Source organism: Nelusetta ayraudi, unplaced genomic scaffold (assembly GCF_046127955.1).
Source record: "Nelusetta ayraudi isolate G7.1 ecotype Tasmania unplaced genomic scaffold, CSIRO-AGI_Nayr_v1 ptg000097l, whole genome shotgun sequence".
Taxonomy (NCBI): domain Eukaryota; kingdom Metazoa; phylum Chordata; class Actinopteri; order Tetraodontiformes; family Monacanthidae; genus Nelusetta; species Nelusetta ayraudi.
The window spans coordinates 684,595-709,355 of NW_027466147.1; the positions used below are offsets into that span (position 1 = coordinate 684,595).

Here is a 24,761-nt window from a genome sequence, read left to right on the forward strand (position 1 = left end):
CATATTTATTTCAGTAATCACAAGAGCAGGATCAACCGGGGTCCCCATTACGCATGGAAGCCACAACAACAACAACAACAACAAAAACACACACTGACTGCAGAGGAGGACAAGATTATGCCTCTGTGTCGTGGACGGATGAAAGATGGAAATATCTCCATTCTAACCTGAACATGAACTCCTGCATCACCAGAGACGACTATTTTTTTTTTTTTTTCTTGTTGTTCTTCTTCTGATGTGACAATCATGTCCGTCCCCTGTGCTGCCATCTACTGAAAAAATAAACAAAGTAGTATTTTTTTTTTACAGAGACACACTACCTGATAATATTTATATTCGGAAAAAGCAGATCTACTTTTCAAGTAGCAGTAAATGCCTCAATTTAAAAAAAACAACAACATTCTGTCACTTATTTTGCTCGCTCCACTTTTTTTAGTGCCCCCTTTATGACATCACAAAGGGTCCAATACGTCTACCAGCACCATCCTTAGCCAGGTGTTGGCCCCAGCCTTTGAGATCACCTTCATCCAAACATGAAGATCCAACAGTGCATCAGTTTTTTGGCAGGAAACTGCAACTGGGCAGTTTTAACAAGAGGACTGTACACACAGGGCTAAATGTCCTTTTATTTTAGCAGGTGATGGTGGTGGGCAGTGGATAATAAATAACGAGGCTGCTCCACTGGCAAGAAAAAAAAAAAAAAAGATATGGAAACTGATGGAATAGAGGACTTCAAAGATGGAAACCAGGCTGAAACAACGAAAATCCTCCCAGCAGAAGCAAGAGAGGCGGCTGAGAAACCCGGGTTAGCGGCAGCGGCAGCGGCGGCAGCAGCAGCAGCAGCAGCGGCAGCAGCAGCAGCAGCGACACTGACAACCCGTTATTATTACGGCACGACTGGTGCAGCGGCTTCCCTCCGCCTCCTCTGACAGAGGCTGCTCACCTCTGCCTGACGGCTCGTCACGATGAGTGACGGACGGCGAGCGGCCGGGGCTAAACTGACCAGCTGAGCACAGACGTAGGGGGAGGGGGAGGGAGAGGTGGAGTGGAGAGGAGGGGGCAGGAAGAAGAGGAGGAGGCGGAGGGGTTATTACGGCGCTGACTGTACAGTCACATTTTATCAGCGGGCGGCCGACTGAAGCCTGACGCCGTCGCGCCGGGAGGCTGTTCCATGTGAATTTTGATGATTGTGATTGAAGCTTATCTCAACATTTGTGCATGTTCCTCAGTATCTCGCCCTCCCCCCATCGCTCACCCACCTCTCTCTCTCTCTCTCTCCCTCTCTTTCTCTCTCTCTGCTTATCCCCTCCCGTTAATCTAGCTTCTGCCATGTGGCCGAGCCGGTGCTGGGCGGGGCCTTGTCATGGAGGCAAGTCGCCCTTGCCTCCATTTTGTTTGTCCTGGCGTGAGAAGCTCCGGTCGTCCCAGCGACGACAAAACTACACGGAAAATTGCTTCCGTCCCCGATGCTCGTCAGCCGCGCCCACTCCATATTTTTTTTTTCTTTTCCAAATGAGCCGACTCGTCTCCATCGCACCTAATGCGGGGAGTGCTTCGTAAAAAGACAAAGTTATAAAAAAAAAAAGGGGGGGGGGGGGGAGGCTCTATAAAACCGAATCTGGGGCCTGACACCGCTTGTCATTTTCCAGCGGCAATTCCATTACGTCAGCTACAATTAGAGGACGGCTTCCGCTGTCCTATAACTGACCCCGCGCACGGAGGATTTTCGCTGCAAATTTCTGAGACAATACCGGGGGAATTATGGGTAGAGCATGTGACCAGCTGTTTATGGCCCAGCGCTCGCAGTGATTGAAGCCTTTGAGGTGGAGGCTTATGGAGGTCGCATTCAATTCCGCCGCCCTTGTCAAACGCTGTCCTTCAAAGAGAACGCAGAGGGGCCGGAACAGGCACCGAGCTGAAAGGACGTCCGTTTGGAGCGTTTCTCCAATTATTGCGACAAGGGAATGTATGTAATTATGTCATTAAGGCCCATTATCACTGTCTGTGTTTATTTATTTTTTTAACTATTAAATTCCATTCATTAGAAATGTGAGAATAGGGGGGCGTTAATTAAAATATTTCAGCAACGTATTTTTTCTTTTTTTTTTTACTTTGTTGCTGTGTTTTTCTTTTGTTTGTTTTTTGCATTTTAACTCTAGAGACCTTAATGAATGTCCGTCTCAGAGAAACTGGAAACAACATAACATGGTGTGTGTGTGTGTGTGTCTCGTGTTTCCTTCATGAGATTAAAAGTCATGGGAATTTTTAAAGAGAAAATTAGCTTTTAGGGGAGAATTTTGTCAGATTTGCAAAAAAAGAAGAAAAAAAAAAGTGTAAAAATGAATGAAAAGACTAACAGCACCAGTCTCGAAAAAGAATTGAGGCCAGGTGAATCAGGACGCCGCTATGCTACGTGGCTTGTGAAGATAGACAAAAGCAGTGGAAGATGGGGAGAGGATTCCAGGACATATGGTCAAATAAGGGTCAAGTTGTTATAACTAAGGTCAGCAGAAAAGAAAAAGTCCAATCATTGCTCACGTCAGCCGAACGTTAGCGATGTCACAGTTTGTCGCGTACACCCGTTTCTGTCCAAGGTCAGTATCAGAAGAAAAAACAACATACCCGTAGATACTTGGTGAAAGAGCTCGATGCACTGCATCTTCAGGAAACACAAGCAAAGAGAATTCAATCGTGACATGCGCTTCAAATTGTGAAATGTGTCTCAGGTTAGTACAAAGTACAAAGGGTTTCCATGGGGACCACTATCAGTGACAGCCCAACACAGAAATCTACTTCCAAACCTAAGAGGTTTTAGTTTGTTCTGTTTACCTCACTGGATACATAAAACAAAACAAAGCATCTTACATATTGTAGCAGAGTGCTGTCTTAGGTGTTGGTGCCTCACTGATTGTGGTCCCCCTGGAAACACTTCTCTTGTCGTTTGTACTTGTCTGCAGCACTTGTGCGGCTCACAAAAATTGCACCACCTTTCTCGCTGTTTGCAAGTGTTTTCTGGGGCTGCAGTGCATTGAGCTCTCTTGGTCACCGTAAATGTGATGTTCCCCAAGATACAAATAAAAAGCCTTTATGGAAACTAAACTGTTGTTTCGTTTATAGCGTTGTCGTCTTGTTTTTGATCAACCGCATCGTCCAGAGGGTCGAGTCCCACGGTCACAGCAGTGGAGCACCACGGATGGTGAGGAATGAAGAATGAGCCTTTTTTTGTTGTTTATTTTTCTGAGCAGACAAGGACTTTTTTCATTATGTTTTCCGCAGCCGGTCCTCTGACAGGCGGACAGATGAGCGGTGTTTACCTCCGTCCCCTTCGCCGGACGAATCGCGATGCTATGCAGACGCTGTAGAGACATTCCACTGCAGTGTAATCACAACGCCCCGCACATTAATTTCAATGCGGCGGAGGAGCGGAGCATGCATCATTTTTGTAGTGTCCTGTCACACTATGGCTACACGTGGACACACATTAATTATTTAAGTCAGTCCGCTGCCAGGACGAGGGCAATAACAAGAGGGTGTGTGTGTGTGTGTGGGGGGGGGGGGTCTCAGAAACGGCAAAATGAGTTCCCATGAGGAGACACCAACACCCCTCTGTTGCCTCGGGATTGTTTCCATTCGTGAAGGTCTAGTGGACTGACAGAGACCCCCTGGAGGAAGGAGAAAGTACTGCAGGAGTGCTAGCCAAGGCCGACAGAAGGCTTCTTTCTAGGTGTTGTACATGGTGTTGTACATGGTGGCCACAACCAATCACCCAGCCTCCCTCCAAACCCTCTGCATCCTCTTCTCTCACACCATCTAAACTTTATGTCCTCTTTCACTGCATCCATAAATCTACGCCTTACCCTTCCAAAGGCAGCTTCTCCTGCATTTTTCTTTATTTCAGAGAAAAAGCCGCCGGTATTTTGTGGCTCCATGACAGATCCAACCTGACAGACTTCAAATTCTGGTCTGGTTCAGATTCTTCAACACCATCCATGTGATGTAATCGGCCAACAAACCCTGCAGCCTCTCGAGTAGAGACATAGCAAGCAGAACTGGTCAGTTATGTCATTAAACATTCCATCATTCAGTTTATTCGTAAACAAGGCCGGCATAATGTTCAATATGGCATGATAGTGATTTCAAATTTCCACTTGTAAGGGAAAAAATGAGCAGTGGAAAAGCCTTGTGTAACGAGAAAAAGGTGCCCAAACCAGGCACAGTGGAATTTTTTTGGCACAATGAGTAAAAAAGTGTCAAAGTGGTTTGAGAGCACGGTGAGTATAATGCATTAGCCACAGAAATTGCCTGGTTTAGTCCATGTAAAAGTGAAGAATGACTTTTCATCACTCCCTCAACATTGCTCTCGACAATCTTTTCGTGTCTCTCCTGTTAGATCCAGCAGTTAAAGGAGTATTGCAACATTTTTGCCTGTTGCTATAATCCGTATAGGGTGATACGGGTCTGTGTGTTCCCTTTAAATTATCAGCAGTTGTCGTTTGTCAAGTGTAGGGCAGTGAATGGTAGCGGTCTACTTCCCTCAAAACTCTAGAAATCATATTAAAAAGTTCACATGAGCAAGTCGCTCTTGTCTCTGACCAAGCTCGACATAAAGCAAAACTCACCGAGCTCAGCTCCCCAAAGAAAGTGCTAGATGCAAGGAATGTAACTGAATGCACCCTGTGTAACGACGTGGTGAGAATAATCAAGGGCAGGGCTGACAACGAGACACAGGTGGAACACATCAGGAATCAACAACAGGTGAACCAAACAAGGGAACAGGAAGCAAACTCAAGACATGGCCAACAGCAAAACAGATTTCAAAGTAAAACAGTAAATATGAAGACAGGCACACAGAACTTTACACCCTGTTAGTGTTCGCTGTCCGTCAGCTCGACTTTGTGTCCTGATTCAAAGGTTTTCCCCATTTCTTTCTTCCTGTCCTGTCCTTTTCCTCTGCTCTCCGCTCTCCAGATTTGTTTGCCGCCCTCCGTTGACCTCTTGCGCACCGAAACCTGCTTCCACAACAGCCGTTTCCTCAGTCAAGAACTTTTGTTTTTTTCCCTCTTTATTCCTCGGAGACCTGTTATCACTGTCTCGAAGTACGCTTTGCTGAGGTGCAAACAGCACAACGTGAAAGCAGGGGCACGCAAGTCTTGGCGAAAACGAAAATAGATAAAAAGGTAGGAAAGGCCTTAAAGATAAAAGAGGACTGTTTGCTCTGAGGTCTTGTCCTACCAGCCACATGTGTTTTTTTTTTTAAATAGTATTCTTAATCTTGCCCACATAATCACCCCCACCTTAAAATGTCAGGAAGCAAACGTATTTTTATTTTTGTTTGGCCTTTCGACTCTGAGCCACGAAGGATCCTTGTTGAAATCTACTCCTTCAAAGTGGAACACAGATTCAAGGAATTAGACTAGCAGGGGATCAGAGATGCCTTCCTCAGCTGTTGTCATGTAGCTAGCCTGCGCTATGCATCCTTTTGTCATTCGACATTTTATTGGCATAGGAGCGGCAGGGTTTTTGTGTGATTTTTTTGCAAAGAATTGGAGTGTAATCCAACGGAATGACATTCGACTAAGACAGCAAAAAGAATGTCGTAATTATGAGCTTTAATATGCAAGCTGACAAATCTTTTCATTTGCCCGCTATAGCAACAGCTTTGAAAGGCATTCTGGGAAATATCTCACTGCCCTGGTCTGACGCATGTCCCTGGAATCTTCTAGATATTTAGGCCCAACAATCCACCCTTCTGCTCCATGTACTAGAACACCCGCCAACGACATGTGAAAAAGAGGTGAAGGGGCCAAAAAACTAGCATGTAAAGAGAACTTGTATGGTCTTTGACTCTAAGGTGTCCTTCACATGACCTGGGCTGGTGAGAATGGCGCTTCCAAGGGCAAAAACCTCCACCTTTTCTAATTTTTTCAACCAACCAGATGTCACATTTTACTTCTGATGTCACATTTTAGTCTCAATGGGCAGAATCGCATCACACTCAAGTGTTTAAGACGTTCCAATTTCCCAACGTGTGCAATGACAGCGAAGGAACAATATGTGACCCTGGAACTGGACGCTTGTCCGCAGAGACACACCAAACTTATTTAATGAAGCTCCACTCTTAAGAAATGACTGAGAAATCTTAAAAGATAAACAAATAAATATATTGGGCTCTTTCCCTAGGTTGCAGCATCTCTTTGTTTTTATGTGTCGAGGAAGAGTCCACCAAAGGCTAAATCACAAGATTCATAGGTCACACACACACACTGCTGAAAGAGTATTGTTCAAAAGCTAAATAAATAAATAAAAAATCCTCCCAACTCTGTAAAGTCCTACGCACTCGCTCTTTTGTGCTCAGCCAGGGCTGAGATTAGCCTTTCCTAGCGTCTAAAATTACCCCATAATTTGCCAAAAAAAAACAAAAAAAAAAAATATGTGCACCATAGCCCCCTGCCCTCCCACCCAAAATAGAATTAAATGTACAAAAATGAAACCTTGTCAATGTTCACAGCACCTCTAAGTACATGGTGTGCACAAAGCTCATTAATCTTCCCTGTTTGGCCAACCAAGTGTTCCATGGAATATTAGATTTATTTTGTTGTGAATGAATACCTAAGTTTACTTTTTTTTCCAGGTAGATGTGGATGTGAAATCGCTGGGGATAAAAAGAAAAAGGATTTCAGTGTCGAACATTGTGTACCTAGACCAAATGTGAAGTTTTTAATATCACAGCGTTGTGAACGCTCCCGGTTTCCAAAACAACTGAGGCCCGGCAGTAGCTGAACCATTGCACAGGCTAAATAAATGCGGTGCAATCGACTGGGAAACTTGTTTGGCGCAGAAGTTTCATGCGTCGTTTCCGGCTCCTCCCTCGAACTCTGATTAAGTTTAATGACGTTGCCCATCTGTCCCACCCTCCTCATCGCCTCGCAGTCAACTCTCACCACACGGCAGCCCATTTACTCCTGCGTTGTTGTCTTTTTTTAAAGGCCAAGCCAACTCGATTAAATCTGACAGTAACTCTGAAAGCTCAAATGTATTTCCTCCCCATTTCCTCTCTGCAGTGTTTTTCTCCATCTCCCCCTATGTAAAAAAGACTAGCGTGGAGCGAAGAGAACGGAAATGGGGGCTGATGGGAAATGCGCGCCACAGTCCGACTAATGCCTGTTGATGAAACACTTTGCTTATCCTAAACACACCGCCTGCAAAAACAGTCCATTTATTTTCCTGCCGGCCTCTGATCGATTTATCTTTTCTCTTCCTGGTGTTGTGAAAATAAATCAGAAAAAAAAAACAATAAAAATCAGCCACAAGTCAGAGACGGGGAAAACAGAGCTTCCCCCCCCCACCCTTGAAATATGACTTGAGACACTCACAGAAGTGCCGCGTTTCGGCTAGCAGCCAGTGTCCTGCAGAACAAAAAACCACCAAAAACTTTCATCTTTCAAAGCTTATCGCAGCTCAGATGTGCCACACACAATCTAAAATGGTATTTTTTTTTTTTTTTGGTCTCCCTCTCTTGAGGAGTCAGTCCCCACAGAGAAAGTGATAGTGATGACTCAGTATATTTCAGGCGGCCCGAGGCATAAAAAAAACGACAGGGGAGTTAGTTATCTGATGTAGTCAGAGCGTCCCGGTGTACTTTTTTTCCCATACGGGTATAAAGCAAAACGCTCCCCTTGTTGGCAAATGAAGAAGGACGGCGGTCAATACCTTGTGACGGAATCGGACGACTGCTCGATACGGCGGCGCCCTGAATTCTTCCTTGCTGGGTCTCCCGTTGGCACCGACCACGGCCAGCACCAACAGTAGGATCGCCGCCGGCCACCATCTGGCGGTCTTCATTGGTCTTTTCCTGTCAAAAACAAACAAACAAACAAAGGTGAAGGCTCTCCTCCAACGCACAGAAGGCTCTGAAGACAAAACATCAAGGCTTCCCTATAATTAGCATAGACAATGGCCACTGGCAGAACCGTCCCTTGGTTAAACTACAGCCATCCATTCATGTCTCAGATCTGGCGCAGAGATTAGCTCTCCCTCTCTCTCTCTCTCTCTCTGTCTCTCTCTCCCTCTCTCTCCAATGTATTAAGGGGAAACAGACGTCACCAGTAAAAAAATAAAAAAAAAGATGAAGACAAAGAGCCAATATATTAAGGCAATTAAAGTGAGCGCTGTGGATTAATTAGGCTGAGTGTCTTAGTCGGGCGGCGCAGAGATTACATCTTGAAGAGTTCCCCTCACAGGAAAGCGAGCCAAATATGTTTGTTTAGCGGCATAAAGATGTTCCCGTTTCGCCGGCAAGATAACGGAATTTAACACTCACACACACACACACACACACGCACAAAATCATTGTGGGAAGTTTGTCCTTTGTGCAGTATTAATTAAGCAAAACTGTTTGTAGAGGGGAAAACATTCCCTCTGAATGCCCGCGTTAAAAAAAAAAAAAATCTCAATTGTTATGGATGTAAAGCTGCGCACACAGAGCTGGAGCAAGCAACCAATTAACATGGCTGCCTGCCAGATGGAGCGTTTCCTAAAAGCTATGGCTGCGTCCCTCGTATCCATCTGATGAGGAGCACGCAGAAAGTGTTTGTACAAGAGGAGACAAAGCTCGACGGGATCACACGGGACCAGTCGACTGGCAGACCAGTCAGATCTGCCACCGCTCGCTTAGAAGGCCAGGAAGTCCCCCCAGCGACGCACGGAGCATCATTGGCCGTGTGTCAACCTGTTAGCGCCGCCATTACCACTAGAATTGTGCAAAACCTAAATATTGCAATAAAAAAAAACTGGTGATGGAAGCACCTTAACTTTGAAAAAAAAAAAAAACTCAAATATGGCTGAAAGGTTTTGACGCTGTCATGAGGTGGTTTTTCTGACATGTCGATATAGAGGTATATCTCAAAAGTGAAAAACTGTAATGGAAACGCAGCTAGTGATGCAACCTATGGCAAAGTCGCTTGGCGGTAAACTGAAATCTTTGCCCAGAAGAAAAAAAGGCTCAGACTTTTTTAATTTTTTTATTTCAGGTGATAAAGTCCTCCAGCTGTGATTTAAGTACAGGGTGCTAATTGCTTTAGCAGTGGCCATTGCTTACAACTTGTGGTGGTCGTACTTCTGAGGTTTATTCAGAGCAGCATCGCTTCTCCCTTATTCCAGCTTTGCTTTCTGTGAAACTCTTGACTAATAAATGAATTCCTAATTCCTCCCATATATATATATACATTCAAAGCCTGATGCTAACTTTCATCTCTCCAGTGGTGAGTTTTGACGGACAGTTGACCCCCCACACTGCTCCCTTCTTCCTCTGACACTGCACTGAGTCAGACGACAGTGTCGCTGTCGCAGCGGCTCAGCGGGACCGTGTGCTGTTCGGCAGAGGTCAGGAAGTCGGGCAGGAATTTTAAACTTTACTTTGGTGACTTTCACCGATGTCGACGTCACCGAAATTCCTGTTTTCACTTAAAGCAAACACTTTCACATGAAGTCATGGTGCAACGTGTGATTTACACTGATTGAACGCAGACTTTTAATTAAAAAGGGGAGACAGAGCAGCTGGTGCACGCACATACGTCACTGTCAACCCCTCCCCCACACGCACACACTTTCTACCGTAACCTTTAGAGACGCTGGCATTTCAAAATGTCTCATGTCAAACTCTGCGACGGTGCCGATGGAATCTCGTGCAAGAGAAGGTGCCCCTACCAGGAGCCTACAACTCACCCAGCATGTCTGACTGGATCTCGAGTCATTCCCAAGTTTGGCCTCAAGAAATGAATACATTATCTGGATGAGATAGTCGAGCCAATCACAAGTGTTCACCCAGAATCATGAAACCCCTGCAGCAGTTCCCTTTAGAATGATCAAAAATATCCAGAATGTCTTTGGAGTACATGTTGGCAAGCATTGTTTTGCTTGAATGCCTTTACAAATCATGAATCAATGCATGAGGGCTTCATTTCTTACTTTGAAGGAGTCGCTGCCAAATTGGTGTCCAAAAACGTTTGCAATTTTGCTCCATTTTGGCCAATTCCCACAATTTTACTACAGAATCCTGTAAAGCCCCGTGACTTCCTCAAAAAAAATAAATGAATGAAGATGGTACCTGCAGGGACTTATTAGCATGCTGCAGCTGCAGTTTTGTTCTTCTGATCTGCTTAATTTGCCTAAAGAACTGAATATTTGGAGAGCCGCTGTCGGACAAGTTTTAATCCTGAAATGTGAGGTTTGAAAATCAAAGGAATCTGTTCCTAGAAATGCGGAAAAACTGGAGACATCCGCGATATGTCTGCAAAGAAGGGAACGTATAAATGATGTTTTGCTCTACAGGGTACCGAAAATCAAATTTAATGCCTCTTCAACAGGATTTGTAGTCGTTCTTCGACGCATTTCCATACTTTCCAGGATGCAGGTGGGTCCCTGCTGCCTCCACTGCAGCACTGCTGCTGCTGCTGCCATCCCAACACAGCCACTCTAGGTGGATTAACTTGCCTGCAGGCACTATCAATCAACTTCTGCTGTGCGTCCTGGTGCGAAATGGCTTATTAATGGACAAACTTTAGGAGGATGCTGCGCCAGAGACAGAGATGCATGCATAGTTTTAGGAAGTTTAGCTCAATTCCAAGGAGGCATTCCAGGGATGATGAACCGTCGCAGCTGAAACCTACAGCACATTCAAAGTGTGTCAGCGTGCAACCCACTGAGTGTTTTCGAACCACTGCTCACTTTAATTGTTTTGTCACCAAGTGTGTTCCCACTCTATTATGGGCAGCAAGCAGCAGTACAGTTCATTGACCTTCAGACAAATCAGAGTCTACACAGATTGATGACAACAAAATTGTTTCTTTTAGCACCCCCCCCCCCCTGCTTTTGTCAAGTGGAAGATTGGACGACGCTTCAGGGATTGAGTTTCCATAAAATGTCCCACAAATTTAAGCAAAGTTTTGAAAGTTTCCTTAAAAAATGATGGTTGGAACTAGCAAAGCTACATAACAAGTAATAAGTGCAGTAACTGGTTGAGCAAAGGTGCTGCACAGTGAAAAACAAAACGCCTAATAAAAATCAGGAAACAAACAACCACCCTGAGAGAACACTTCAGTGAGCAGAGCAAAAGCCTTCAGGCTTGGGGCGATCGTGTCACCTATAGTTTATATGCAGGTCCCTTTTGTGTTAGAGTGCACGTCAAAGCAAACACTCCCAGTCATATTGATGACCCGCTGGGGGGCACACGAGGCAGGACCTGTCTGGAAGTTTTCACCGAACGCCCTCTGGGAGTGCCATCGCGGCTCTGACTCGCGGGTTTTAAAATTCCCCAGAGCAGGTCTGAGCCCGGGCATTGACTTTCAAATGAAGACTGCGCATTTCCCAGTATGTACACAATGCATCATGTTTTGACAAGTTTTCTGCAGCTTTTTTTCCCCTCCTCTCTCTGCCCCTTGCCTCTGAAACTACCACTGGAGGTGCAGCACCACCACCACCAACTTTCTAAACCAGCAGGATTTTCCCGTAATGGTTTAACACTGGTACAGTGTACAACTTAGTATGAGTGAATGCGTCCATTGTGGTTTCTCCTGCTTGCCCTTAAATTATGCTAGAATATAGTCACCGATGATTTAACACGATGTGGACTCTTGTATTATGCATGATTGCTGTCAGGAGAAAAAAAACACAGAATCAATAAAAACACTGCTGCAAACTTTGTGATGCTCAATAATACTCATAAATCCTGCCATTTGCAAGGATCGCTTTGCCGGAATCAGGTATTGATGATACAAAGGGCCACTTGGCTGTCAAATTGGTGGCCTGGCTAATAACATCAGTTATTAATACCCAATCAGTTACAAGTGTCCTGCAAGTTTGGCCGCAGAGTGGTTTTTGCAAGAGCAGCCGACGCTTCCCTCAAGCTCGTCTTTTCCCACAGCAGCGGCAAATTTGGCAGCGAAAGAAGAAAACAAAAAAAACAACCGTAACAAACAAACCAAAGCTCAAGCCCAAACATGTTGCCCCGCAAAACTTGGAACTGGCAGGAAATCCTGCAGAGCTGAGAAACTGCGGGTTCAGGTCTTCAGGCTGGCAGGAGCGACTCCGGCTCTCAGTTCTTCAGAGGAGAAGCAACAACTGTGAACGGCTCTCTGCGGCACTCGGCAGGCAGCAGCAGCGGGCAAACCCCTGAGCTAACGCGTTAACCCCTCAGCGATTCAACTGTCTGGCGCGCTGAACGCTTGGCAGAAGCTGAGAAGGACGGCTCACTGGCGCTGCTTTCAGAACCAGTTCAACCAGCGGTTCCCAGATTTACAGTTAAGGGAGGCAGGTCATAAAAATGAACACAAAATCTCAGTTGAACATAGGCCTATTTTTCCACCTCTTTCTTGTTTATCTACAAAATAGTAAGAAAAAGATCAAAAACCCAAATCTTAAGTGAAGTGTTTAAAATGTTAAAACATTTCTACAATGTTGTTGTTTTTTTGGTTTTTTTTACCTCTCTTGTAAAGGGAGCACAGCAAGATGCCCCGAAGTTTTACATACATTTTTCCCATAGCCAGTAAAAATCAAATAAAAAAAATCTATTTTGCGCTAGCATTGCCTCACATCAGGTAATCTTGTTTTCACCTCCCTCTCCTTCCTCTTACTTTCAGTTCACTTCCCACTGCTGCAAACGCCTTTTAAGATTCAGGGTTGCTCGAATAAAATGCTCACATAAAAATAAAAATAAAAATGCCAGAGCCTTTTTAATTTTCACCGACTAGTTCAACAAAGCAACAGTTTTGCTCTCAGCTTTTCGTTGGCTTGGTCCTTGTTTATTCAGCGCCCAGGCACCAGAAGAACTCGAAAGGAGCTCGCAGAGAATACACGGCGTGCGAATGCCAACAGTTTAGCAGTTTTCCCTCGCATCCTATTTATCCCGAGTAGGAAGCGAACAAGGTCAGAATCCGGCAGCATTAGCTCATTCAGACCCTTCCCTCGAGCGACACAAAAGAGAAACGCGGCTGTGGCTCCGATCACGGCCTTCCCTTCAGCACGGGCGCGCTTCTTTAGAGCGACGTCACTCGCAGCACTCGAGCAAAGTGAGACTTGCAGATGCAGGGTGCAAGAAAGCTGCCAAGTGTCGAAACGGCACGAAGGCTTATTCATCATTTTCGCCACGAAAGCATTGTGAGTCAGGTGCGACTTTTTTTTTTTCTCTCAGTGCAGTGGATGCGAAGCAGCAGAAAGAGGGAAAAAAATTACTTACTTTGTTAACGTCGCCGTTTGTTGGTTCGGCTGAGTGCGCACGTGGTCGCCGCACGTGCGCGTGCATTGTTTTATTGTTTATTGCCAGAGTGCAGCTCCTCAGACAATCAGGAGAGTGCTGAGGCTGAGCCCCCTCTCGGCATGTTCAGTCTGGTGTGGACCGGCCTCGTTATCACCATCACCTGCTCACCTGTTTGGCTGCTCGTTAACACAGCTGTGCAATCAGTCAATCACAGAGGAGTGACTCAGCACTGCTGAAGGGGACGTGTCGGTGACAAGGTCTGGAGAGAGAAGGGTCTGGATAGATAGATAGATAGATAGATAGATAGATAGACAAGTTTTTGGCTCCGAACTCTAAAAATCATCTCGTTTTCGTCCCCTTCCAAACACTGGAGACGTCTGACAGTGAAACTGTTTCAGCTGCAAGGCTGTAGACACAGGGCAGAACATGCTGCAGTGTTAGGGGTTGACAAAGTTTTATGACAACCTAGAATTCTCTTCTGCATCTCTGGCACGTAAACCAAATCTCACAGGCAGACCGATTGTTGTTGACGGGGTGTATTTACCCAGAGACGGACACTGACACCTCAGGCTCGCTGCAAACTAGCAGCTTTAGTCCAACGTTGCCTTATTCATATCTTTAAGCATCTGTTTGGTCCCTAAAGCAGAAAATAAAAACTGTATCTGCACCATTCATTGTCGAAAGAAGGGAGCTGCCATCGCCCTCCTTTCCTCGCGCTCCTCGCGAATTGGAATTCTGTCGAGGCCCCGGAGGCCTGTTTCTGCCAGCAGCGACGTCCCGCTTCTGCTCTTTAAAACCAATCATTTCCTTCGGGGACTCGCTTGAAATTATTCAAATTGCCAGCGAGGTCACAGCGAGGCAAAACTTAAGAAGTCAGCAGATAAACCCACCACGCAGACTGACCTCCCGTCTCGGCGGTATTCCCTGCCAAAGGATCGAAACCCCCCCCGGACTCCGGGTAACAGCGGAGCATCCGGCTGTGTTTGCCTTATTAAGCTCCGCCCCCTCCGGAGTCAAATTTTGCCGGCGCTATCGCGGCCGCTTCCCACACTCCCGGCGGCGCCGTCAGAGGACTCCTTCAAGTTCAAAGTCTGTCCTAAACCACAGGCGCACGCGCTTCCCAACCCCCCCCCCCACCCCCAAGGCGGGGAAGCGCTTCTGTTCTCTCCTTGTTCTTCCCGGGCAGAAAGCTGGGAGAAAAAAAAAAAAAAAAGAGGCCACACCAATCAGTCGGATGGAGCTGTTTCTTACAACAAAAGGAAAACGGAAGGTTTTTCGAGGAGGTTTTTACACTTTTGAAAGGAAAAAACTAAATGAGTGTTCCGACACTGTTCCGCTGTTACGTCTACGTGTGGCAAATCCTTTGTTGGGAATTCTTTACATCACCACGACTGGTTTTGCGGTTATTTTTTACGGGAACATCATGTGTGTGTGTGTGCGTGCGTGCGTGTGTGTGTGTGTGTCTGTGCGCGTACTCCCCAGATGTGTGATGTGCATGAAAGTGAAAATGTCTTGTACTTATGTGAGAAAGAGCATTTCATTTTTTCCCCCTCCTGCTCGTACCACAGAGGCATAAAAGCTACACCCGACTGCCGAGTCTTTTCTGAGAGACTTGCAGCCTCCAAGTGAGTTAATAAACGGCAATATGGCTTCATAAAAAAAGGAGAGCACTCGCCTACAGGCTGGAGGAGTTGGACGGCGAATGAAAGGTTGTGAGCTCTCAGAGTGAAAGCCATTAAACAAAAAAAATAAAAAATAAAAAAAACAACGAGGGCGACCATTTGAAGTCAACGGGTGAAAATGTGTGCAGACACTCTGGTCACACCACAATCAAGCAAGCCATTCCACAGCAGGTCTCCAGTGTTTGATAAGGGAGCAAAAAGCAAAATTGATTGTTAGTATAAAATCATTGAGATATATATATATATAATATAAAGTGCTTTTGGAAAGTATTCAGACCTTACATTTTTTCACTCTCATATTGCAGCCATTTGCTAAGATTAATTAATTTCTTCTTTTTTTTTCCTCGTTCAAAGACACACAGCACCCAATATTGTCAAAACAAACAGGCATAAATATTCTCACCATCTGTTCAGTATCGAGTAGAAGCCCCTTCCTGAGCCAAAACAGCTGTAAGCCTTCTTGGAATGATGCAAAACGTTTTTCACACCTGGATTTGGGGATCTTTTGGGGATCCCTCCTTACAGATCCTCTCCAGGTCTCTGCCAGGTTGGATGGTGAATGTTGGTGGACAGCCATCTGCAGGTCTGGCTCGGCCATTCAAGAACGTTCACAGAGTTGTTCTGAAAGCACTCTTTTGTTATTTTAGCTGAGAGGCTTCTGGTGGTCCACTCTGCCATAAAGCCCTGACTGGTGGAGGTCTGCATGTCTGGAGCTCAGCCAGAGTGGGCTTTGGGTTCTTCTTTACCTCCCTCGCCAAGGCTCTTCTCCCCCGGATGCTCCGTTTGGCCGGACGGCCAGCTCAAGGAAGAGTCCTGGTCATCCCAAACTTATCCCACTTAAGGATTATGGAGGCCACTGTGTTCTTAGGGACCTTAAGTGCAACAGAATGTTTTGTAGCCTTGGCCAAATTTGAGCCTCGCAACAGTTCTGTCTCTCAGCTCTTCAGTCAGTTCCTTTGACATCGTGATTCTCATTTGCTCTGACTTTACACTGTGAGCTGTAAGGTCTTATATTGACACGTGTGTGCTTTTCACAGCTGCACTCCAATGAAGGTGCAGGCCCATCTCAAGGATGGTCAGCACCTGAGTTAACTATACAAAGTGTCACAGCAAAGGTTTTGAATACTTAGGGCCATATATTCAGTAGTCAGTCTTTATTTTGTAACAAATCTGCAAAAGAAATTCTGTTAGTCTGTGTTTTCCTGACAATATTGGGTGCTGTGTGTGCATAAACAAGGGAAAAAAAAAATAATTAATTGATTTTAGCAAATGGCTGCACAATGACAAAGAGTGAACTCACTGTATATCATATTTCCATATATGTCTCCGTTCCCTCAAAGCCAGGCCTCATAACTCCCAGCAGTAAAATGCACAGGTACAGTTTGCAGTGCACTACAAACCATTAATCACGGCCGAGCTACATAAAGGTTTTTCAAGGGATCAGGGTTTTATTCACCTTTGCAAACGTGTTAAATCATGATTTAAGCCTTCAGCATTTCTCAACTCTTGAAACAACCTTTTTTTTTCTTTTTTTTTTTACCTTCAGACCCACAAAAATTGTAATCAAAACGGTTTGATGGGCAGCTTTCTTTGATATCTGTGCCCGGCAGCTTCTTGTTAAAAATAGTTTTCTACAGGAACAATCTGTTTCCATCCTGTCAGCGAACTTCAGAATTGGAACTGAGAAAAATCCAACCTTGACGACTCTTGATTGCTTCCTATTTCAGGAAAGTGTGTATGTTCAGAGAATCCCTCGTGAAAGCAAGTGTTGTCACAAAGGGGACTGCCATAGTGTCAGACAAACTCCCTTTGCGTTGACATTTCGGAGTTATTCCTCGATGTGGGAGCATTGGGATGGCTACTGGTTGATACCTCGGCTGCTCTCTATCAGACATGACTGGCGGCACTAGAAGCTCAGAAAAACGGTGGCACAAAGAAGATCTACCAGATCTGTTTTTCCATGGATCCCAACCCGCATACTTAGCTCAACCCGCAAAAGTGCATCTCTTGAAAATGCGTCTCCGTCTAAAAGGGACATGAACAGACTTCCCACTGGCATGAGATCTGTTGCCAGAATGCAAATGCCAATAAACACACATTTCCTTAAGTCGATGTGGAAAAGTGGAATGACTTTCTTTCCTCCAACTTTCTCCGGTTTTGGTTCGGATCCCGCGACAGATGGATTCGCCGGGTGGATGCTGTTGCATTTGTGTGTGCCTATCGCTTGTCCGCATCAAAGCGATGATGTGTATTGTCGTATCTTCAATTCAATTCAGTCTTTCCTGGTGAGAATAAAAGGCGTAGGAATGAAGCCGCCGTCGCTCCCGGGGACAAATTGAGAGAAATGTGTCTTGTTTTGCCACTTTCGACCCCTAATCACTTCCTTCAAGCGTAAAGACTGAGCCGCTGAGCCGTCACTGCCGGTTTCCCGGCAACCTCTCGGAAGCTTTATAATCTTTGTTTTTACGGAATTTTCTTTTCTCCACACACCCACCCCCCCCCTCCCGGTTGAATTTGCAAATTGAATCCAACAAATACAGACACAATAACGGCCAAGATATTCTCTCACGTTTCCAGTAAAACATTCCGTCTCAGCGGCAACTGTTCACGCCCTGCTGCTCTGGTTATTTAGAGCAGTTCAATCTTCACCTCCGGAGGATAAAATCATTCATGAAGACGCTGCTTGGAACAGAAAATGTGAGACCTGACTCAAATGAGACGGAAAAAATACACATTACTTTGCAAAATTCAGTGGAAATTGATGAATCCGACAACAACACAAAACCTTGAAAATCAGTTTCAAATTGGCTTCTCTTCTTTGTTTTGGTCCGTACAAGACGACTATCTGCCTGGCGGATGTGTTTATTCTTTGCTCTCTCTCTCCCGGGTGACTACACATGGTGAGCAGAGGACTAGAAGCTGACGCACACCTCACACGCACACTGAATGTAAAAAAAAGGAACTGTGTGCATCGTAAGGTTATATTAACGAGTGAGTGACGGGTTGGGAAAGCAGATTTTCACACAAAGGAATCTGTTACCTGCCTCACTTGGAGTTGATTTAATAAGTAATTGTGGCAAAATATAGGCGCCCGCACACCAGCGAGTGAGAAAACCAAGATTCTTCACGGATGAAGATGACAAACACGCCGTGCAAACATCAAACGTTTGACTTTTCTCTGGAGTCCCCATTTCAAGCGGCACGAAGCCTCCTTTGTTTGTTTGTTTGTCTGTTTTTCCTGCATCAGCCGGCTCTCCCGCCCCCAACCTTTGCCACCAAAGGCCCGCCAGGATTATGACGCGCGACTCAAGTTACCCTTTAATCTGGCGAGGCGGCAGGGGGGGGGGCGACGCCACGTGCGGATCTATACAGCAGCGAAGCGACACGCTTCATTACGAGGCTTCAAACTTCTTCAAAGTCGGAGTTCTCGGCTGTCACTTCTGTCTCGGGTCAAAAAGTCAGTAAACTTCCACATTCTCGGAGCATGTGGCATGTCTACATGTTTTCCTGCTCTGACGTTTGTGATTCGACTGTGTGCTTTGAATGAATTTTTTCATAACTGAGAATGTGTGCTTCGTGTAGACAACAGCTAAAAAAAATATTTTACTAAGTCTTTGCTTTGCTTGCTTATTTTTAGTTTATTGTATGCATGGTTTGCCTCATTTGTGGGACAGGGATGACCAGACCTCTGGATAGCCTTCACATTCCGTTAAATGCATTGTAACGTAATATTGAGTAAGCATCCATCCATCCATCTTCCAGTCAGGGTTGCCGGGGTCTGCTAGAGCCTTTCCCAGCTGTCACGGGGGGGCGAAAGCAGGGTTACACCCTGGACAAGTCGTTCAGTAAACACAATCTATCAACAGCTAGAAGGAAAAAAAAGGAAAAAATTCTGCCCATGACTTGGTTGCTCCACTTTCACTGACTGACTGATCACACAGATGCTGCCTCGCAGCTCCCTGCCAGCTCTTAGCGAGCTGCTGATAGACATGCGAGCAGGCTGTAGTAATAACATCATCAAACCAAGACGGGAAACGTGTTTATCCGGATCGCAATAAATTCCGAGTTTCTTTATCAGCGAGAGCTAGTCGTCTGCATTCCGGACAGAATATCCAGGCATCTGCAGGAGAAGGGGGTGCGGAGGAGAGAGAGAGACAACCTGCTGCGCCCTTGTTGCAGTGAATAAATTCCGTGTTAGGACGGCCCTCGGGGGACTCGCAGATTCCGGGCGACCGCCATTGGAATGGCCGAGGGGAGTCTGCGAGGGGACTGTGAATCTTGGACACGAGGAGCGATGGCATCGTAGGCTTCGGTAGGACCCTTGCAGCTCGGATGCCAACCCACTCACAGCTATTTTTTGCCTCGCAAGAGAGAGGCCAAGGCTTTGTTGTCGAGTTTCCAAAGCTGCGGCTACCTTTGCACGGCGTGGATGCAGAGATGCGGCTAGATTTTTCATTTTTGATGACCCCATGTAAGGTCGCAGCTTAAAACTTTAAGCCTACATGTTCTCTCTGAGTAGAACCCGAACATTATATATATATATATATATATATATATATATATATATATATATATATATGTATATATATATATATATAAATATATATATATATATATACACATATATATATGCATGCACACTCTAAAATCCCATTCAATTACATGTTCAAGGCAACAACTACCAAGGCCATCCCAAATGTGTCAAGCACATCCTTACTGATTTTTATGCACTAGTCTCGTTCTCAGGGCATTCCAGTATATTATTCAATGAAGCTGGTTATAATGGAGTTCAATGCAGAATTGCATGAACCCTTCCAACGCCACTTCCTTGGCAACACAAGCAGCAACAGCGGCTGTTGTGAGGGCACCACCGCCCCCTCCTACAAAAACCGCCATTGTGTAATCAGCCACCATTCATCTCACATGACATGGCCCCCCTCCCCAATCAACTTCCTCTCTGCGGACGCCCAGCTGTGCCTGGCAGCCGCATCGACCGGCAGCCAAGCACGTAACCCTCCTGCTTTGTGTGCAACCGTCACTTTTTCTGGGAGGGTCTCCTAATTTGGAATAGGTGCTGACACTCCAGCACATTTACCGCCACATGCCGGCGACGCTGCCACTAATGGCAGGTATAATAAGTTGCCGCCATCGGCGAGGCCGCGGGGAAACAGCAGGTGGGTTTGGTTATTCCACGGCGGCTGGGCTAAAAGGAAACTAAAGATCACCTTTAGGCTGCCTCTTATTAGCGGCAGCCGGCTGCTCAAACGGCTGAAAGGCCAACGGCTGAGACGTCATTATATGTGGCCGTGTTTGCACCGACGCTGGCAGATAATGGGACAGGGATTATTAGAGAGGAGAGCTCCGGTTGGTGGTGTAAAAAAAAAAGAGAGAGAGAAAGAGAGAGAGACCATCCTTTGATTCAGTCTTTTCATCTGAGGTGCCTTCTTCTTTCTTTTTTTCATTGAAGAACACAATTTCTTTGTGAAGCTTAAATTGGGCCTGAACCTGGCACAGCACAGCCTTAATCACCTCTCCGCAACCCTGGATGGCATCCAAAGACGAAGCCACTTGCGCTTTCTCACATCCCTGCACATTGTATTAAGTGTGACCGTTTATGCTAATTTACTAATTCATTAAACTGATTAATGAATGGCCCTAACGACTTTCATTAATTTGTGTGTTTTATATGTCAATATAATAACCCTTGCATTATACGCGGCTAATGGTATCATTGCGATGCGACAAAGAGAGGCAGGAAGTGGTTCAATGAATTCATAGAAAATATGCTCTGATGTGGGGGAGAAAAACAGCCTATGCACAGTGGCACTTTGACAATGCGGGCAAGACGTCTATTTTGATTAAAGAAAATAATTTTGATATTAGTTGTGTCAAAGATTTTACTGACTGACTGTCATCCTAATGCCAAAACAAAAGTAAAATGTCAAGGTATTATGTATACAGGAGTTCTGTGTACAGGAGTTAGTTTAGTTATTTTTGATTGTGTGAGCAACTGGCTCTAAATTCACCACTAGTTGAAAAGCAATGTAAATAAGTCAGAAAACTGTAGCCACGCCCACATCTTTGAAATAAACTAAAAAAATATTAGGACCTATTATATTTAAATTATTACAATCATATTTAGACCAACAAATACATTTGAATCAGTTTGTAAAATACTGAATTTTGTTCTGTATTATTAGCCAGTCATTTATTTTTTTGCAACCATTTTTGGCGGTCCCCTCTGGCCAAACAATAGAATGCAGTTTCATGGCACTTCCATGTTGACCTCCTTTTTGAAACCGAGAGCCCCTGTCAGTCTTTCTATACAGTCAGTGGTTTAGACTTTGACTTTAGCCCGTTGGTGGTCGTTGTCGGTGGAGGTTCTGCGTGAATTGGTGAAATGGAACAATTCTGTCAGGGAGGCCGTGACCTGTGGTTGACACACCATGCAGAATGAACAGGGAGCCAGGATGGAGCGCACAGAAGTTCAAGGGCGCCACCCACGAGTGTGACAGCAACGGGACTTTTATCTGTGTGTGTCACGAGTCATCACAGCCGTTCTAATCATTTTTTCAGACCAAAGCAGGGCCGGTGATGTTGACTCGCAAAGTTTTCTGTCTGATCTCCCAGAGATGTGATTGGCTGTCAAGTGCGGATTGCCAGAGAACTGCCACAGTGGGATGTCATAGGTCACTTTGAAAATGAATTGCTGCACTTTCACCGCAAGCAGAAAACTTTGCAGCGAAGCTGAAAAAGCTGCTGCTAGGTCAGGTAGAGTCAAGGGGCTCTTTTTGTGCGCAGGTGCTATTTTGAAGGAGAATTAAATCTTGTTAACTTTACAATTTTACTTGAAAAGATATGTATATATACATATATATATATATATATACATATATATATATATGTATATATATACATATGTATATGTATGTATATATATATATACAAACTTGTGTCGCCGGGTCACCTCCAGCCACTGCAGAAGGTGCAGGCACTGCGAAGGTGAGCTGAACACGCCCCTTTCCTGTGGCAGCAAATAGGATGTAGGTGTTCTCAGCAGCTTAGCGTCGGATCCTGCAAAGTCCACCTCAGGAGACCCGGCGGCGGCAGGGATCGCACAGCAACAAATCACCACATATAGAAGCAAATCCTCAAGCTGACACACCAGATGGAATTTTTCCGAAGCGCCTCGGGTTTTATTTCACATGTCCGTGCGGGATAGAGGAGTTGGAAGGTGGAGGCCCTTCAAATACAGATGAATCAACAACAGACGGCTGTTAAAACATAAATAGAGTAATCCAAAAACATAAACGTAAAACTACGTGATAACTTTTCAGCTATAAATGCAGCCGCTTTCGAGGCAAGAAAATTGCACAGCACAAATATGTTAATCTTCAAAATATGTATTCATATATATGTATGAATGTGTGTAATCGTCTGGGTTGAGTGCGCCGCCTCCTGCCAACAAAAAGCTGTCTGTTCACATTGGTATCTTGTGTTTTTTGAATGCTGCTACAAGAAAATCCCAGCCACCATTTGGCAACTCCACCTTTTGTCCCCACCCTGCACAGTCAAAGCCCGGTCACCGGGATCTCGACGTCATTGTTGCATCGTAATCAGGTCATAATTCTATGGATTATTTTTAAAATATCATCGTTAAACTTTCACTTCTGCCTCCTGAACACTTCTCAGATCCGAGCGGTCGGCTGTAGACGAGGTGGCGCAGCTTTCTAAATGCCAGGCCGATAAAAAAAGACCTTACACTCCTGAACCCCACCCTCACTCTCACTCCCGCCCCTCCACACGTACACACACACAGGCACACTCCCCTCCACACCCCACTTCCGTGCTCCCAGATAACCGATTTAAAAAATGAAGCGAGGCCCCTTGTTTAAATTTGTTGGCTGCATTGTTGCGATGACATAATTCATTATCCCTCTGCCCCCCTCCCGTCCTTTTATGCCAGGCTGTTATCTGCTCTGTTCAGATACCTATCCCAGCGCATAAAATGTGATTACACTGAGCTTCGAACTTATGCTGCTGCTTCCCCACTAAATCCCCCCGCACTGCAGTTGAACGTCTTTTTTCACCCACCGGCGGAGGAGCAGGCTGCCTCTGAGTGCATCTTATTTTGTCACATGCATGGATGTGTTTTCATCACCCTGCTTCCAAGACCATCAGTCATTCCCTTTATGTTATCTTTACTTATTTTTTTGGCAAGCGCGGCTAATTATGTTGACGAGCTGCGATTGGCATCACACGTGCAGTTTTAACACAAGGTTTGCCATAATTCAGATATTGAGGGAGTAAAGTCAGCCAGCGCGGATGAGTGGATGGGAAAAGTTTAACTTTTTTTTTTTCCTCCACTCCCTGGTCCATCCCACCCATCCTCCTCCTCCTCCTCCTTTCCTCCGCACCGGCAGTGACTGCGGCAGAAGCCCAGAGCTAAATCACTTTCAAATTTAATCTGCTCTAAATCCTGGCAGGCGGTCCAAATCTAGGAGGAGGAACTTTTCAAATCAAATGCGGAATTTCAATGACAAAAAAGAGCCGGTTTACAGCGTCGGAATCCCAACCAGGTCGCTGCTCCTCTGCCTGTCCGGACTCTGGTTCAAATCCTGGCGAAGTCCGCTGTTCTTCCGTGTGTTCATATGTGTTGAAAGGAGGCAAAAGGGGGGATTTAGGTGCGGAGGAAGTCATGAGGGTAACCAGAGTTCAGCTGGTCGATCATGGGAGCGTTAATGAGCCCCTGACGTGTTTCTAACTCGGTAGCCTGCTTTGTTCTCAGCAGGACCAGAGATATTCCGCGCTGCCGATCTCAGGCTCCCCGGTCACGGCGGCGAGCGGCTACAGGGCCCCAGTGGTGCCGCCGGTGCTTGTTTTTTCTCATCGCAGCAAATCAGACGTGGCGTGCGTCTCACGGAGACGAGTCTCGCCGTTTTCCTCCACCTCATTTTTAATATGTGAAGTGGAAAATGGCTCAAGGAGATTGCGTGGCGGGCGGACCTACACACGGATCTTTATTTTACGACTGATCTCCAGCGCAGAGTGAAGCTGCCTTCACCTGAATACCAACGCCGGTAAGAACCAGGGAGCTGCAGACTTGCGCCGGGCCTCCTTAAAAATGAATGTGGCAGCTGATAAAAAACTTAAGACCCGAATGATCATCTGTCCACACTTTTCTTCAGAAATGATTTACCGACTCGTTGATTTATTTCAGGGTGAGTATTTACTAAAACAGTGCAGAGGAAATGTGTGAAAAATGATAAATCACGATAAGTGGAAGGTAACTGGACAAACCTCATCTGCACATTTGCACGCCCTTCCAGCCCTTCCATCAACGTACCCTGCATTGTTTATGTAGCTTCACAAACAAACAAACAAACAAAAATTCTCTCCCTTTCTCTTCATTGCATTCAAAAATCGCAGCTATTTTCTAATAAAAAATAAAAATGCTTCTGCAAAAATCTGCAGTAATTTCTTTGGCAGCAGCTATTATTCACAAGACCGCGTTCACTTCGTCTTCTTCTCTCTCGCTCTCTCTCTCTCTCTCTCCCTCTCTCTCTGTGAGTGTGTGTGTGTGTGTGTGTGTGTGTGTGTGTGTGTGTGTGTTTTAAGGGCAGGTAGTGGCATTCACTTCTGTCGCAATTGAAAGGAAGCAGATTCGTCCCGGTTTCTGAAATACACACAGAGTTTGACTGAACAAAAAACACATTCAGGTGTCATCGATGTCTTTTTCACTTTTATCCACCTTGTGCCATGCAGCTCAGTGGAAACAGAATCTCGCTGCTCTATGAACATTCAAAGTGATTTATCCTCATACAGCG

General features: G+C 45.4%; 1 protein-coding gene across 2 annotated transcripts in view; it reads right to left on the minus strand.

The window, feature by feature from the left end:
* The window catches only part of fstl5 (follistatin-like 5), a 155,062-nt gene that overhangs the window by 122,534 nt on the left and 7,767 nt on the right, over positions 1-24,761 (minus strand). For both annotated transcript variants that reach the window (XM_076048217.1, XM_076048216.1), the window contains exon 2: positions 7,711-7,852. In XM_076048217.1, the coding sequence (XP_075904332.1) occupies positions 7,711-7,852 (142 nt within the window). The remainder of the gene's footprint in view (positions 1-7,710; positions 7,853-24,761) is intronic.